The sequence below is a fragment of the Oncorhynchus clarkii genome, unplaced genomic scaffold (genome assembly GCF_045791955.1).
Source record: "Oncorhynchus clarkii lewisi isolate Uvic-CL-2024 unplaced genomic scaffold, UVic_Ocla_1.0 unplaced_contig_461_pilon_pilon, whole genome shotgun sequence".
Lineage (NCBI taxonomy): Eukaryota > Metazoa > Chordata > Actinopteri > Salmoniformes > Salmonidae > Oncorhynchus > Oncorhynchus clarkii.
Window position 1 is genome coordinate 62,664 of NW_027258019.1, and position 14,346 is coordinate 77,009.

The window sequence follows — 14,346 nt, forward strand, 5'->3', positions numbered from 1 at the left end:
TAAACTAATCTCCACTGTCCCACAGCCCAGCCAGGAAATTCATAAACTAATCTCCACTGGAAAAAAGAAACTCAGCATTATTACCCCATGTTTCTAGTCCAGCGTTTGGTTTGTAACAGAAGGGACTTGTTCTGAACCTTGTTATCTGACCTCTGACCTCTGCATTTTGTATATGTACAGACAATATGTATAGAACGTATTCTGGTGATTTATTATTCAATAGAAATGTACAGACAATATGTATAGAACGTATTCTGGTGATTTATTATTCAATAGAAATGTATGGAAAATATGTATTTATGCCTATGTAATCTCCCTTTACCTGCTATAATGAATAGATAATGGCTAAGTGTTGGTTTGTTACTAGAACGGGGTTAAAATGGGGCTAGAATGGTACAAAAGGGGTTAAAATGGGGCTAGAATGGTACATAAGGGGTTAAAATGGGGCTAGAATGGTACATAAGGGGTTAAAATGGGGCTAGAATGGTACATAAGGGGTTAAGATGGGGCTAGAATGGTACATAGGGGGTTAAGATGGGGCTAGAATGGTACATAGGGGGTTAAGATGGGGCCAGAATGGTACATAGGGGGTTAAGATGGGGCTATAAAGGTACAAAAGGGGTTAAGATGGGGCTAGAATGGTACATAGGGGGTTAAGATGGGGCTAGAATGGTACAAAAGGGGTTAAGATGGGGCTAGAATGGTACATAGGGGGTTAAGATGGGGCTAGAATGGTACAAAAGGGGTTAAGATGGGGCTAGAATGGTACATACAGGGTTAAGATGGGGTTAATTGCTAGTGGTTAATTGTTGGGTTGTTACTAGAATGGTAAATAATGGGTTAACAGCCATTACCCGGGTAGTATTGTGAATAACTAATGGCTATTAACCAATCGGCATTCATGTTCCAAGTGTACTGTTTAATCTAGTCTAGATTAAACCTCATAGGAAGACGGTTTTATCATGTGGAGGTTTCATCCAGGTCTCTCTGTTTAACCAAATACTCTGTCTTTGGCAGGAGAGAGACCAGTCTGTCACTCTGACAGCAGTAAGAGTCCTTCAGAGGAACCAGACCCAGAGACTCCCAAACCAGTGAGACGACTCGACTGTTCCAAGTGTAATAAGAGTTTTAAGTTGTCACTGAACCTAAAAAAGCATGAGAGAAAACACACAGGAGGAAAACATTTCCACTGCTCCCAGTGTGGAAAGAGATTTTCACGATCACAGAACCTAAAAAAACATAGTAGAATACACACAGGAGAAAAGCCTTACCACTGTTCCCATTGTGGAAAGAATTTTAGGTTGTTGGATAAGCTGAAGGAGCATGAGAGGACGCACACAGGGGAGAAACCTTACCATTGCTCCGTGTGTGGAAAAGGTTTTGCCCAGTTAGCTTACCAAAAAGAGCATGAAAGGAAACACACAGAAGAAAAGCCTTTCCAATGTTCCCAGTGTGGAAAGAGATTTTCCCGATCACAGAACCTAAAAATGCATCAGAGGACACACACAGGGGAGAAAATATATCTCTGTTCCCAGTGTGGAAAGTGTTTTACTCATTTATGGAGCCTGAACAAACACAATAGAATGCACACAGGAGAAAAACCTTACCACTGTTCCCATTGTGGACAGAGTTTTAGGTTGTTAGGGAACCTAAAAGAGCATGAAAGGAAACACACAGGAGAAAAGCCTTTCCAATGTTCCCATTGTGGAAAGAGATTTACACGAGCACAGCAACTAAAATCACACGAGAGGACACACACAGGGGAGAAACCATACCACTGCTCCCAGTGTGAAAAAAGTTTTACGCAGTTAGCGAGCCTGAACACTCATAAGAGAATACACACAGGAGAAACGCCTTACCCCTGTGCCCTATGTGAAAAGAGATTTTCAAGACCACAGGAACTAAAATCACATGAGAGGACACACACAGGGGAGAAACCATACCACTGCTCCCAGTGTAAAAAGAGTTTTTCGCTGTTAGGGAGCCTGAACAAACATAATAGAATCCACACCGGAGAAAAGCCTTACCACTGTGCCCATTGCGGAAAGACATTTTCACGATCACAGGACCTAAAATCACACGAGAGGACACACACAAGAGAAAAGCCTTACCCCTGTCCCCATTGTGGAAAGAGATTTTCACGATCACAGGAACTAAAATCACATGAGAGGACACACACCGGGGAGAAACCTTATCATTGCTCCCTGTGTGGAAAGGATTTTTCCCATTTAGGGAGCCTGAACAAACATAAGAAGACAATGCACTCTTGAGTGAAGCCTTACCCATGTTCCCATTCCCAGGCTGTGTTCTGATGAGTCGCTGTGTTCTGATGAGTCGCTGTGTTCTGACTGATGTTTGACTGTTGTTTTATGCCACATTAAACCATATTGTTAATATTAAATCTTATTCAACAATACGCCTGTTTTTCCTCTGGATTATAATTTAAAAATGTTTTTTTTGTTTCTTTTGATTCTACACTTTGATAGATTGGATCCATGTTAGAACCCTTAGATGTTTATGACATGATTTAGATATTTTAAAATGTAAATTGGTGGAATATTGTGTGTATATCTTGATTCTGACCTTGAAACCTCGAGAAACGTAGTTGTTTTGGTTTCATTTAGTTAATTTGTGTTCTAGTCTCCAAGCTAAAGATGTGATGATGTTGTTAACACGAAGAACATTCACAACCTCTTGAATGTTCCGATCAGTGTTATTCCACCATGTTAGAGAGAAAATACAGGTGCTGATTGTAAAACACATTTGATTAATGCAACATTTTTATCTGAATGAAAGTATCAATGAATATGTTTTAATTATGTTGGCCACTAGTGGACATTCACTATAAAACAATAAAGAATCAACAGTAAATATTACAATCACAGAAGTTCCAAAAGAATAAAGACATTACAAACGTCATCTTATGTCTATGTACAGTGTTGTAATGTTGTACAAATAGTTAAAGTACAAAGGGAGAAATAAATAAACATACAGTTGAAGTCGGAAGTTTACAGACACTTAGGTTGAGGTCATTAAAACTAGTTTTTTAACCACTCCACAAATTTCTTGTTAACAAACTATAGTTTTGGCAAGTCGGTTAGGACATCTACTTTGAGCATGAAACAAGTTACAGACTTGATTATTTCATTTGTAATTCACTGTATCACAACTGTATCACAGTGGGTCAGAAGTTTACATACACTAAGTTGACTGTGCCTTTAAACAGCTTGATACATTCCAGATAATGATGTCATTGCTTTAGAAGCTTCTGATAGGCTAATTGACATCATTTGAGTCAATTGGAGGTGTACCCGTGGATGTATTTCAAGGCCTACCTTCAAACTCAGTGCCTCTTTGCTTGATATCATGGGAAAATCAAAAGAAATCAGCCAAGACCTCAGGAAAAACAATGTAGACCTCCACAAGTCCGGTTCATCCTTGGGAGCAATTTCTAAACGCCTGAAGGTACCACGTTCATCTGTACAAACAATAGTACGCAAGTATTAACACCATGGGACCACACAGCCGTCATACCGCTCAGGAAGGAGACACTTTCTGTCTCCTAGAGATGAACGTACTTTGGTGCGAAAAGTGCAAATCAATCCCAGAACAACAGCAAAGGAGCTTGTGAAGATCCTGTAGGAAACAGGTACAAAAGTATCTACAGTGCCTTGCGAAAGTATTCGGCCCCCTTGAACTTTGCGACCTTTTGCCACATTTCAGGCTTCAAACATAAAGATATAAAACTGTATTTTTTTGTGAAGAATCAACAACAAGTGGGACACAATCATGAAGTGGAACGACATTTATTGGATATTTCAAACTTTTTTAACAAATTAAAAACTGAAAAATTGGGCGTGCAAAATTATTCAGCCCCCTTAAGTTAATACTTTGTAGCGCCACCTTTTGCTGCGATTACAGCTGTAAGTCACTTGGGGTATGTCTCTATCCGTTTTGCACATCGAGAGACTGAAATTTTTTCCCATTCCTCCTTGCAAAACAGCTCGAGCTCAGTGAGGTTGGATGGAGAGCATTTGTGAACAGCAGTTTTCAGTTCTTTCCACAGATTCTCGATTGGATTCAGGTCTGGACTTTGACTTGGCCATTCTAACACCTGGATATGTTTATTTTTGAACCATTCCATTGTAGATTTTGCTTTATGTTTTGGATCATTGTCTTGTTGGAAGACAAATCTCCGTCCCAGTCTCAGGTCTTTTGCAGACTCCATCAGGTTTTCTTCCAGAATGGTCCTGTATTTGGCTCCATCCATCTTCCCATCAATTTTAACCATCTTCCCTGTCCCTGCTGAAGAAAAGCAGGCCCAAACCATGATGCTGCCACCACCATGGTTGACAGTGGGGATGGTGTGTTCAGCTGTGTTGCTTTTACGCCAAACATAACGTTTTGCATTGTTGCCAAAAAGTTCAATTTTGGTTTCATCTGACCAGAGCACCTTCTTCCACATGTTTGGTGTGTCTCCAAGGTGGCTTGTGGCAAACTTTAAACGACACTTTTTATGGATATCTTTAAGAAATGGCTTTCTTCTTGCCACTCTTCCATAAAGGCCAGATTTGTGCAATATATGACTGATTGTTGTCCTATGGACAGAGTCTCCCACCTCAGCTGTAGATCTCTGCAGTTCATCCAGAGTGATCATGGGCCTCTTGGCTGCATTTCTGATCAGTCTTCTCCTTGTATGAGCTGAAAGTTTAGAGGGACGGCCAGGTCTTGGTAGATTTGCAGTGGTCTGATACTCCTTCCATTTCAATATTATCGCTTGCACAGTGCTCCTTGGGATGTTTAAAGCTTGGGAAATCTTTTTGTATCCAAATCCGGCTTTAAACTTCTTCACAACAGTATCTCGGACCTGCCTGGTGTGTTCCTTGTTCTTCATGATGCTCTCTACGCTTTTAACGGACCTCTGAGACTATCACAGTGCAGGTGCATTTATGCGGAGACTTGATTACACACAGGTGGATTGTATTTATCATCATTTGTCATTTAGGTCAACATTGGATCATTCAGAGATCCTCACTGAACTTCTGGAGAGAGTTTGCTGCACTGAAAGTAAAGGGGCTGAATAATTTTGCACGCCCAATTTTTCAGTTTTTGAATTGTTAAAAAAGTTTGAAATATCCAATAAATGTCGTTCCACTTCATGGTTGTGTCCCACTAGTTGTAGATTCTTCACAAAAAAATACAGTTTTATATCTTTATGTTTGAAGCCTGAAATGTGGCAAAAGGTCGCAAAGTTCAAGGGGGCCGAATACTTTCGCAAGGCACTGTATATACACAGTAAAACGAGTCCTATATCGACATAACCTGAAAGGCCGCTCAGCAAGGAAGAAGCCACTGCTCCAAAACCACCATAAAAAAGCCAGACTACGGTTTGCAACTGCACATGGTGACAAAGATCGTACTTTTTGGAGAAATGTCCTCTGATCTGATGAAACAAAAATAGAACTGTTTGGCCATAATGCCCATCGTTATGTTTGGAGGGAAAGGGGGGGGGGGGGTCTTGCAAGCCGGAGAACACCATCCCAACCGTGAAGGACGGGGGTGGTAGCATCATGTTGTGGGGGTGCTTTGCTGCAGGAGGGACTGGTGCACTTCACAAAAAGATGACATCACGAGGATGGAAAATTATGTGGATATATTAAAGCAACATCTCAAGACATCAGCCAGGAAGTTAAAGCTTGGTCACAAATGGGTCTTCCAAATGGACAATGACCCCAAGTATACTTCCAAAGTTGTAGCAAACTGGCCTAAGGACAACAAAGTCAAGGTATCACAAAGCCTTGAAAATGCGTGTGTGAGCAAGGAGGCCTACACACCTGACTCAGTTACATCAGCTCTGTCAGGAGGAATGGGCCAAAATGTATTGTGGGAAGCTTTTGGAAGGTTACCCTAAACGTGTGACCCAAATTAAACAATTTAAAGGCAATGCTACCAAATACTAATTGAGTGCATGTAAACTTCTGACCCACTGGGAATGTGATGAATGATATAAAATCTGAAATAAATCATTCTCTCTACTATTATTTTGACATTTCACATTCTTAAAATAAAGTGGTCATCCTAACTGACCTAAGACAAAGAATATTTACTAGGATTAAATGTCAGGAATTGTGAGAAACTGGAGTTTAAATTAATTTGGCTACGGTGTATGTTAACTTCCGACTTCAACTGTCCATCTATGTACTTCCAGAAATGAGCTCTTCTGAGTGGGTGAATGGATGGCTGGAAGATGGATAACACAACGTGTCAGTCAGAACATCAGGAGAGCTATTCTGAGTGGGTGAATGGAAGGTGGATGACACAACGTGTCAGTCAGAACATCAGGAGGGTTTTGACAGTCTTTGACCTTTTATTTAAATGAGTTTACTTCTTTAGTTTGTTCCCAGTTTAGAACAGAACACACGTTAACAATAAGTTGGCCTCCACACACCACATTGGTTAGTATTCTTTGTAGTAGACACATCTGTTGGGTTGATACTGTTACACCGTGTAGGAGCAGTTTGGACCTACTCAGTACTGTTACACTGTGTAGGGGCAGTTTGGAGCTACTCAGTACTGTGACACCGTGTAGGAGCAGTTTGGACCTACTCAGTACTGTTACACCGTGTAGGAGCAGTTTTGACCTACTCAGTACTGTTACACCGTGTAGGAGCAGTTTGGACCTACTCAGTACTGTTACACCGTGTAGGAGCAGTTTGGACCTACTCAGTACTGTTACACCGTGTAGGAGCAGTTTGGACCTACTCAGTACTGTTATATCGTGTAGGAGCAGTTTGGACCTACTCAGTACTGTTACACCGTGTAGGAGCAGTTTGGACCTACTCAGTACTGTTACACCATGTAGGAGCAGTTTGGACCTACTCAGTACTGTTACACCGTGTAGGAGCAGTTTGGACCTACTCAGTACTGTTACACCGTGTAGGAGCAGTTTGGACCTAGCTGCCTTATTGGGATATTATCTGTTTGTTTGATTTTCTAAATGTGCAGGAGTAAATTGTTAAAGATATTCCCTAATCGACACATGCTTTTCTTTATACGTCTCAATATAATAATATTATATAAATAAATGAATGAAAAAACTAAGTGTCTCAAAATAAAATAAACATTTCCCTTGACTGTTACCCTCCCAGCCACCATGTGGCGATGTGCCTGTTTCAGGGCAATGCTGCCGGTGTGACGTATAATCTAATGGACGGGACGCTTCTTCAAACAAAAGCGAGTTATTCACCTCCGTAGCTTTCTAGCACCTCGGTATCTTACTAGCCAACATAGACGATAAAATTGCAGATCTTTAAATGATTTCGTTGTATATTAGCCACTGTGTTTTAAACACAGTTGTCGTATCTCCTGGTTAGTTACCCAATTTAATATTTACGTTGTTGTTAGCTAGCTAGCTGGGTAAATTAGCAATGCTAGTCTAGTCCCTAATGCTAACTAGCTAACTAACTAACATCCCAGACCATGAGTTCACTAAGCTACTCTCCTCCTGTTAAAGAAGAGGAGGTCTACTGGACGGAGAAAGAAACTCTGGCGCTGAACATTGTCGTGAAAGAGGAGAAGGAAGAAGAGGATGTCACAGTAAAAACAGAAACAGAGGTTGAGGCTGTTACAGTGAAAGAAGAAGAGAAAGACGTTAAATTGACAGAAGATGAAAACGCGTTCAGAGTGAAAGAGGAGGAGGATGTTACAGTAAAAGAAGAGGAAGAGAAAGAGGGGGAGGAGGGGGAGATGTCTGTCACCGTGAAAGAAGAGGAAGACGTTTTTGGAATGAAGGAAGTGGGGGAGATTACTGTCACATTGGAGGAGGAAGAAGAAGAGGAGACAGGAGATCTGATTAACAACAGTGAGTAATATCTTAAACACAGGGGTCCAAACTCTGCAGTTGTTGAACCGATGTGTGGTTTTAAAGGGGTATTTACTGAAGTTCTACACGTTAATAGTTCTGTACTGTAGGAATCGCTAAAGTTACGGGCGGCCAACAAAACGTTTATGGATCAAATGCTTCCCATTACATTTTTTCACAACATTTGTAAACATCGGAATATCTCTTTCTGTAGTGCTTTGCTTGACATCACATTAAATAAAAAATCAACTCATGTCTGACTTCAAATGATGAAGAGGACAGAATCAAGACAAGGAAGAATAATTTTGATCAGGATGAAATGTATACAATAATAATTTCCACAGGTTATTTAAAATCCGATGGAGTTCGTTTTGTGCCAGAACAGAAATAAGGGGTTAAATGTGTGTAGGGGTTAGGGGAGGGTCTGCTTGGGGTAGGCTGTCATTGTAAAAATAATAATTTGTTCTTAACTGGCTTGCATAGTTAAAAAAAATAATTGTTGTTGCAAATGGCTAAATGATCAATGGCATCACCATGTTAAAACACTTCCATTTGTTAGCTCAGTCTAAAAACACCAACATTCCCCATGTTGGATATTATGGGAAAATGACCATTTATATAAAAACACTAACACTGTTTCTTTTCTTAACCCTTTGTAACACCAGATTCATCTTTTACATTCCCCAAAATAAACATATATTAAAACATTTATACACATTTTTTTTTGTCAAATTGAGTGTTTACAAATATGTTTTTCATGTTTTGAACAGTTATTTAGATACGTTTACTCCATTCCGTGTTTTTCATTCAAAGTTGTGAGTTTCTGTGATTGGCTGAGAAATTAGCATCTGGGCTAATCTGACGGCCTAAAATAGCCACTTATAAGGAACGGTATGGTATTACTAGGAGTCCACTATATGGTATTACTAGGAGTCCACTATATGGTATTACTAGGAGTCCACTGTATGGTATTACCAGGAGTCCACTATATGGTATTAACAGGAGTCCACTATATGGTATTACTAGGAGTCCACTGTATGGTATTACTAGGAGTCCACTATATGGTATTTCTAGGAGTCCACTATATGGTATTACTAGGAGTCCACTGTATGGTATTACTAGGAGTCCACTGTATGGTATTACTAGGAGTCCACTATATGGTATGACTAGGAGTCCACTATATGGTATGACTAGGAGTCCACTATATGGTATTACAAGGAGTCCACTATATGGTATTACTAGGAGTCCACTGTATGGTATTACTAGGAGTCCACTATATGGTATTACTAGGAGTCCACTATATGGTATTACTAGGAGTCCACTGTATGGTATTACTAGGAGTCCACTATATGGTATTACTAGGAGTCCACTATATGGTATTACTAGGAGTCCACTGTATGGTATTACTAGGAGTCCACTATATGGTATTAACAGGAGTCCACTATATGGTATTAATAGGAGTCCACTATATGGTATTACTAGGAGTCCACTATATGGTATTACTAGGAGTCCACTATATGGTATTAATAGGAGTCCACTATATGGTATTACTAGGAGTCCACTATATGGTATTACCAGGAGTCTACTGGATGGTATTACCAGGAGTCCACTGTATGGTATTACTAGGAGTCCACTATATGGTATTACCAGGAGTCTACTGGATGGTATTACTAGGAGTCTACTGGATGGTATTACCAGGAGTCCACTATATGGTATTACCAGGAGTCTACTGGATGGTATTACCAGGAGTCCACTATATGGTATTACTAGGAGTCCACTATATGGTATTACTAGGAGTCCACTATATGGTATTACTAGGAGTCCACTGTATGGTATTACTAGGAGTCCACTATATGGTATTACTAGGAGTCCACTATATGGTATTACTAGGAGTCCACTATATGGTATTAACAGGAGTCCACTGTATGGTATTACTAGGAGTCCACTATATGGTATTACTAGGAGTCCACTATATGGTATTAACAGGAGTCCACTATATGGTATGACTAGGAGTCCACTATATGGTATTAACAGGAGTCCACTGTATGGTATTACTAGGAGTCCACTATATGGTATTACCAGGAGTCCACTATATGGTATTACTAGGAGTCCACTGTATGGTATTACTAGGAGTCCACTATATGGTATTACCAGGAGTCCACTATATGGTATTACTAGGAGTCCACTGTATGGTATTACTAGGAGTCCACTATATGGTATTACTAGGAGTCCACTATATGGTATTACTAGGAGTCCACTATATGGTATTACTAGGAGTCCACTATATGGTATTACTAGGAGTCCACTGTATGGTATTACTAGGAGTCCACTATATGGTATTACCAGGAGTCCACTATATGGTATTACCAGGAGTCCACTATATGGTATTACTAGGAGTCCACTATATGGTATTACTAGGAGTCCACTATATGGTATTACTAGGAGTCCACTATATGGTATTACTAGGAGTCCACTATATGGTATTACTAGGAGTCCACTATATGGTATTACTAGGAGTCCACTATATGGTATTACTAGGAGTCCACTATATGGTATTACTAGGAGTCCACTATATGGTATTAATAGGAGTCTACTGAATGGTATTAATAGGAGTCTACTGTATGGTTTTACCTGGAGTCCACTGTATGGTATTACTAGGAGTCCACTATATGGTATTACTAGGAGTCTACTGGATGGTATTACCAGGAGTCCACTGTATGGTATTACTAGGAGTCCACTGTATGGTATTACTAGGAGTCCACTGTATGGTATTACTAGGAGTCCACTGGATGGTATTAATAGGAGTCTACTGGATGGTATTACTAGGAGTCTACTGTATGGTTTTACCAGGAGTCCACTATATGGTATTACTAGGAGTCCACTGTATGGTATTACTAGGAGTCCACTGGCTGGTATTACTAGGAGTCCACTATATGGTATTACTAGGAGTCCACTATATGGTATTACTAGGAGTCCACTGGCTGGTATTACTAGGAGTCCACTATATGGTATTACTAGGAGTCCACTATATGGTATTACTAGGAGTCCACTGTATGGTATTACTAGGAGTCCACTGTATGGTATTACTAGGAGTCCACTGTATGGTATTACTAGGAGTCCACTATATGGTATTACTAGGAGTCCACTATATGGTATTACCAGGAGTCCACTGTATGGTATTACCAGGAGTCCACTGTATGGTATTACCAGGAGTCCACTATATGGTATTACTAGGAGTCCACTATATGGTATTACTAGGAGTCCACTATATGGTATTACTAGGAGTCCACTATATGGTATTACTAGGAGTCCACTATATGGTATTACTAGGAGTCCACTGGCTGGTATTACTAGGAGTCCACTATATGGTATTACTAGGAGTCCACTGGATGGTATTACTAGGAGTCCACTATATGGTATTACTAGGAGTCCACTGTATGGTATTACTAGGAGTCCACTATATGGTATTACTAGGAGTCCACTGGCTGGTATTACCAGGAGTCCACTATATGGTATTACCAGGAGTCCACTATATGGTATTACTAGGAGTCCACTATATGGTATTACCAGGAGTCCACTGTATGGTATTACTAGGAGTCCACTATATGGTATTACTAGGAGTCCACTGTATGGTATTACTAGGAGTCCACTGGCTGGTATTACCAGGAGTCCACTGTATGGTATTACCAGGAGTCCACTGTATGGTATTACCAGGAGTCCACTGTATGGTATTACTAGGAGTCCACTGTATGGTATTACTAGGAGTCCACTATATGGTATTACTAGGAGTCCACTGTATGGTATTACCAGGAGTCCACTGTATGGTATTACTAGGAGTCCACTGTATGGTATTACCAGGAGTCCACTATATGGTATTACCAGGAGTCCACTATATGGTATTACCAGGAGTCCACTATATGGTATTACTAGGAGTCCACTGTATGGTATTACTAGGAGTCCACTGTATGGTATTACTAGGAGTCCACTATATGGTATTACTAGGAGTCTACTGGATGGTATTACCAGGAGTCCACTGTATGGTATTACTAGGAGTCCACTGTATGGTATTACTAGGAGTCCACTGTATGGTATTACTAGGAGTCCACTGGATGGTATTAATAGGAGTCTACTGGATGGTATTACTAGGAGTCTACTGTATGGTTTTACCAGGAGTCCACTATATGGTATTACTAGGAGTCCACTATATGGTATTACTAGGAGTCCACTGTATGGTATTACTAGGAGTCCACTGGCTGGTATTACTAGGAGTCCACTATATGGTATTACTAGGAGTCCACTATATGGTATTACTAGGAGTCCACTGGCTGGTATTACTAGGAGTCCACTATATGGTATTACTAGGAGTCCACTATATGGTATTACTAGGAGTCCACTGTATGGTATTACTAGGAGTCCACTGTATGGTATTACTAGGAGTCCACTATATGGTATTACTAGGAGTCCACTATATGGTATTACCAGGAGTCCACTGTATGGTATTACTAGGAGTCCACTATATGGTATTACCAGGAGTCCACTGTATGGTATTACCAGGAGTCCACTATATGGTATTACTAGGAGTCCACTATATGGTATTACTAGGAGTCCACTATATGGTATTACTAGGAGTCCACTGTATGGTATTACTAGGAGTCCACTGTATGGTATTACTAGGAGTCCACTATATGGTATTACTAGGAGTCCACTATATGGTATTACTAGGAGTCCACTATATGGTATTACTAGGAGTCCACTATATGGTATTACTAGGAGTCCACTATATGGTATTACTAGGAGTCCACTATATGGTATTACTAGGAGTCCACTGGCTGGTATTACTAGGAGTCCACTATATGGTATTACTAGGAGTCCACTGGATGGTATTACTAGGAGTCCACTGGATGGTATTACTAGGAGTCCACTATATGGTATTACTAGGAGTCCACTGTATGGTATTACTAGGAGTCCACTATATGGTATTACTAGGAGTCCACTGGCTGGTATTACCAGGAGTCCACTATATGGTATTACCAGGAGTCCACTATATGGTATTACTAGGAGTCCACTATATGGTATTACCAGGAGTCCACTGTATGGTATTACTAGGAGTCCACTATATGGTATTACTAGGAGTCCACTGTATGGTATTACTAGGAGTCCACTGTATGGTATTACCAGGAGTCCACTGGCTGGTATTACCAGGAGTCCACTGTATGGTATTACCAGGAGTCCACTGTATGGTATTACTAGGAGTCCACTATATGGTATTACTAGGAGTCCACTGTATGGTATTACTAGGAGTCCACTATATGGTATTACTAGGAGTCCACTGTATGGTATTACCAGGAGTCCACTGTATGGTATTACTAGGAGTCCACTGTATGGTATTACTAGGAGTCCACTATATGGTATTACCAGGAGTCCACTATATGGTATTACCAGGAGTCCACTATATGGTATTACTAGGAGTCCACTGTATGGTATTACTAGGAGTCCACTGTATGGTATTACTAGGAGTCCACTGTATGGTATTACCAGGAGTCCACTGTATGGTATTACTAGGAGTCCACTGTATGGTATTACCAGGAGTCCACTGTATGGTATTACCAGGAGTCCACTATATGGTATTAACAGGAGTCCACTGTATGGTATTACTAGGAGTCCACTGTATGGTATTACCAGGAGTCCACTGTATGGTATTACTAGGAGTCCACTATATGGTATTACTAGGAGTCCACTGTATGGTATTACTAGGAGTCCACTATATGGTATTACTAGGAGTCCACTGTATGGTATTACCAGGAGTCCACTGTATGGTATTACTAGGAGTCCACTGTATGGTATTACTAGGAGTCCACTATATGGTATTACCAGGAGTCCACTATATGGTATTACCAGGAGTCCACTATATGGTATTACTAGGAGTCCACTGTATGGTATTACTAGGAGTCCACTGTATGGTATTACTAGGAGTCCACTATATGGTATTACTAGGAGTCTACTGGATGGTATTACCAGGAGTCCACTGTATGGTATTACTAGGAGTCCACTGTATGGTATTACTAGGAGTCCACTGGATGGTATTAATAGGAGTCTACTGGATGGTATTACTAGGAGTCTACTGTATGGTTTTACCAGGAGTCCACTATATGGTATTACTAGGAGTCCACTGTATGGTATTACTAGGAGTCCACTGGCTGGTATTACTAGGAGTCCACTATATGGTATTACTAGGAGTCCACTATATGGTATTACTAGGAGTCCACTGGCTGGTATTACTAGGAGTCCACTATATGGTATTACTAGGAGTCCACTATATGGTATTACTAGGAGTCCACTGTATGGTATTACTAGGAGTCCACTGTATGGTATTACTAGGAGTCCACTATATGGTATTACTAGGAGTCCACTATATGGTATTACCAGGAGTCCACTGTATGGTATTACTAGGAGTCCACTATATGGTATTACCAGGAGTCCACTGT

General features: G+C 40.5%; 1 protein-coding gene across 1 annotated transcript in view; it reads left to right on the forward strand.

Moving 5' to 3' along the window:
- The window catches only part of LOC139394541 (zinc finger protein 850-like), a 45,925-nt gene that overhangs the window by 7,650 nt on the left and 23,929 nt on the right, over positions 1–14,346 (forward strand). The window contains exon 2 of the mRNA XM_071142633.1: positions 1,018–2,237. Within this exon, the coding sequence (XP_070998734.1) occupies positions 1,018–2,237 (1,220 nt within the window). The remainder of the gene's footprint in view (positions 1–1,017; positions 2,238–14,346) is intronic.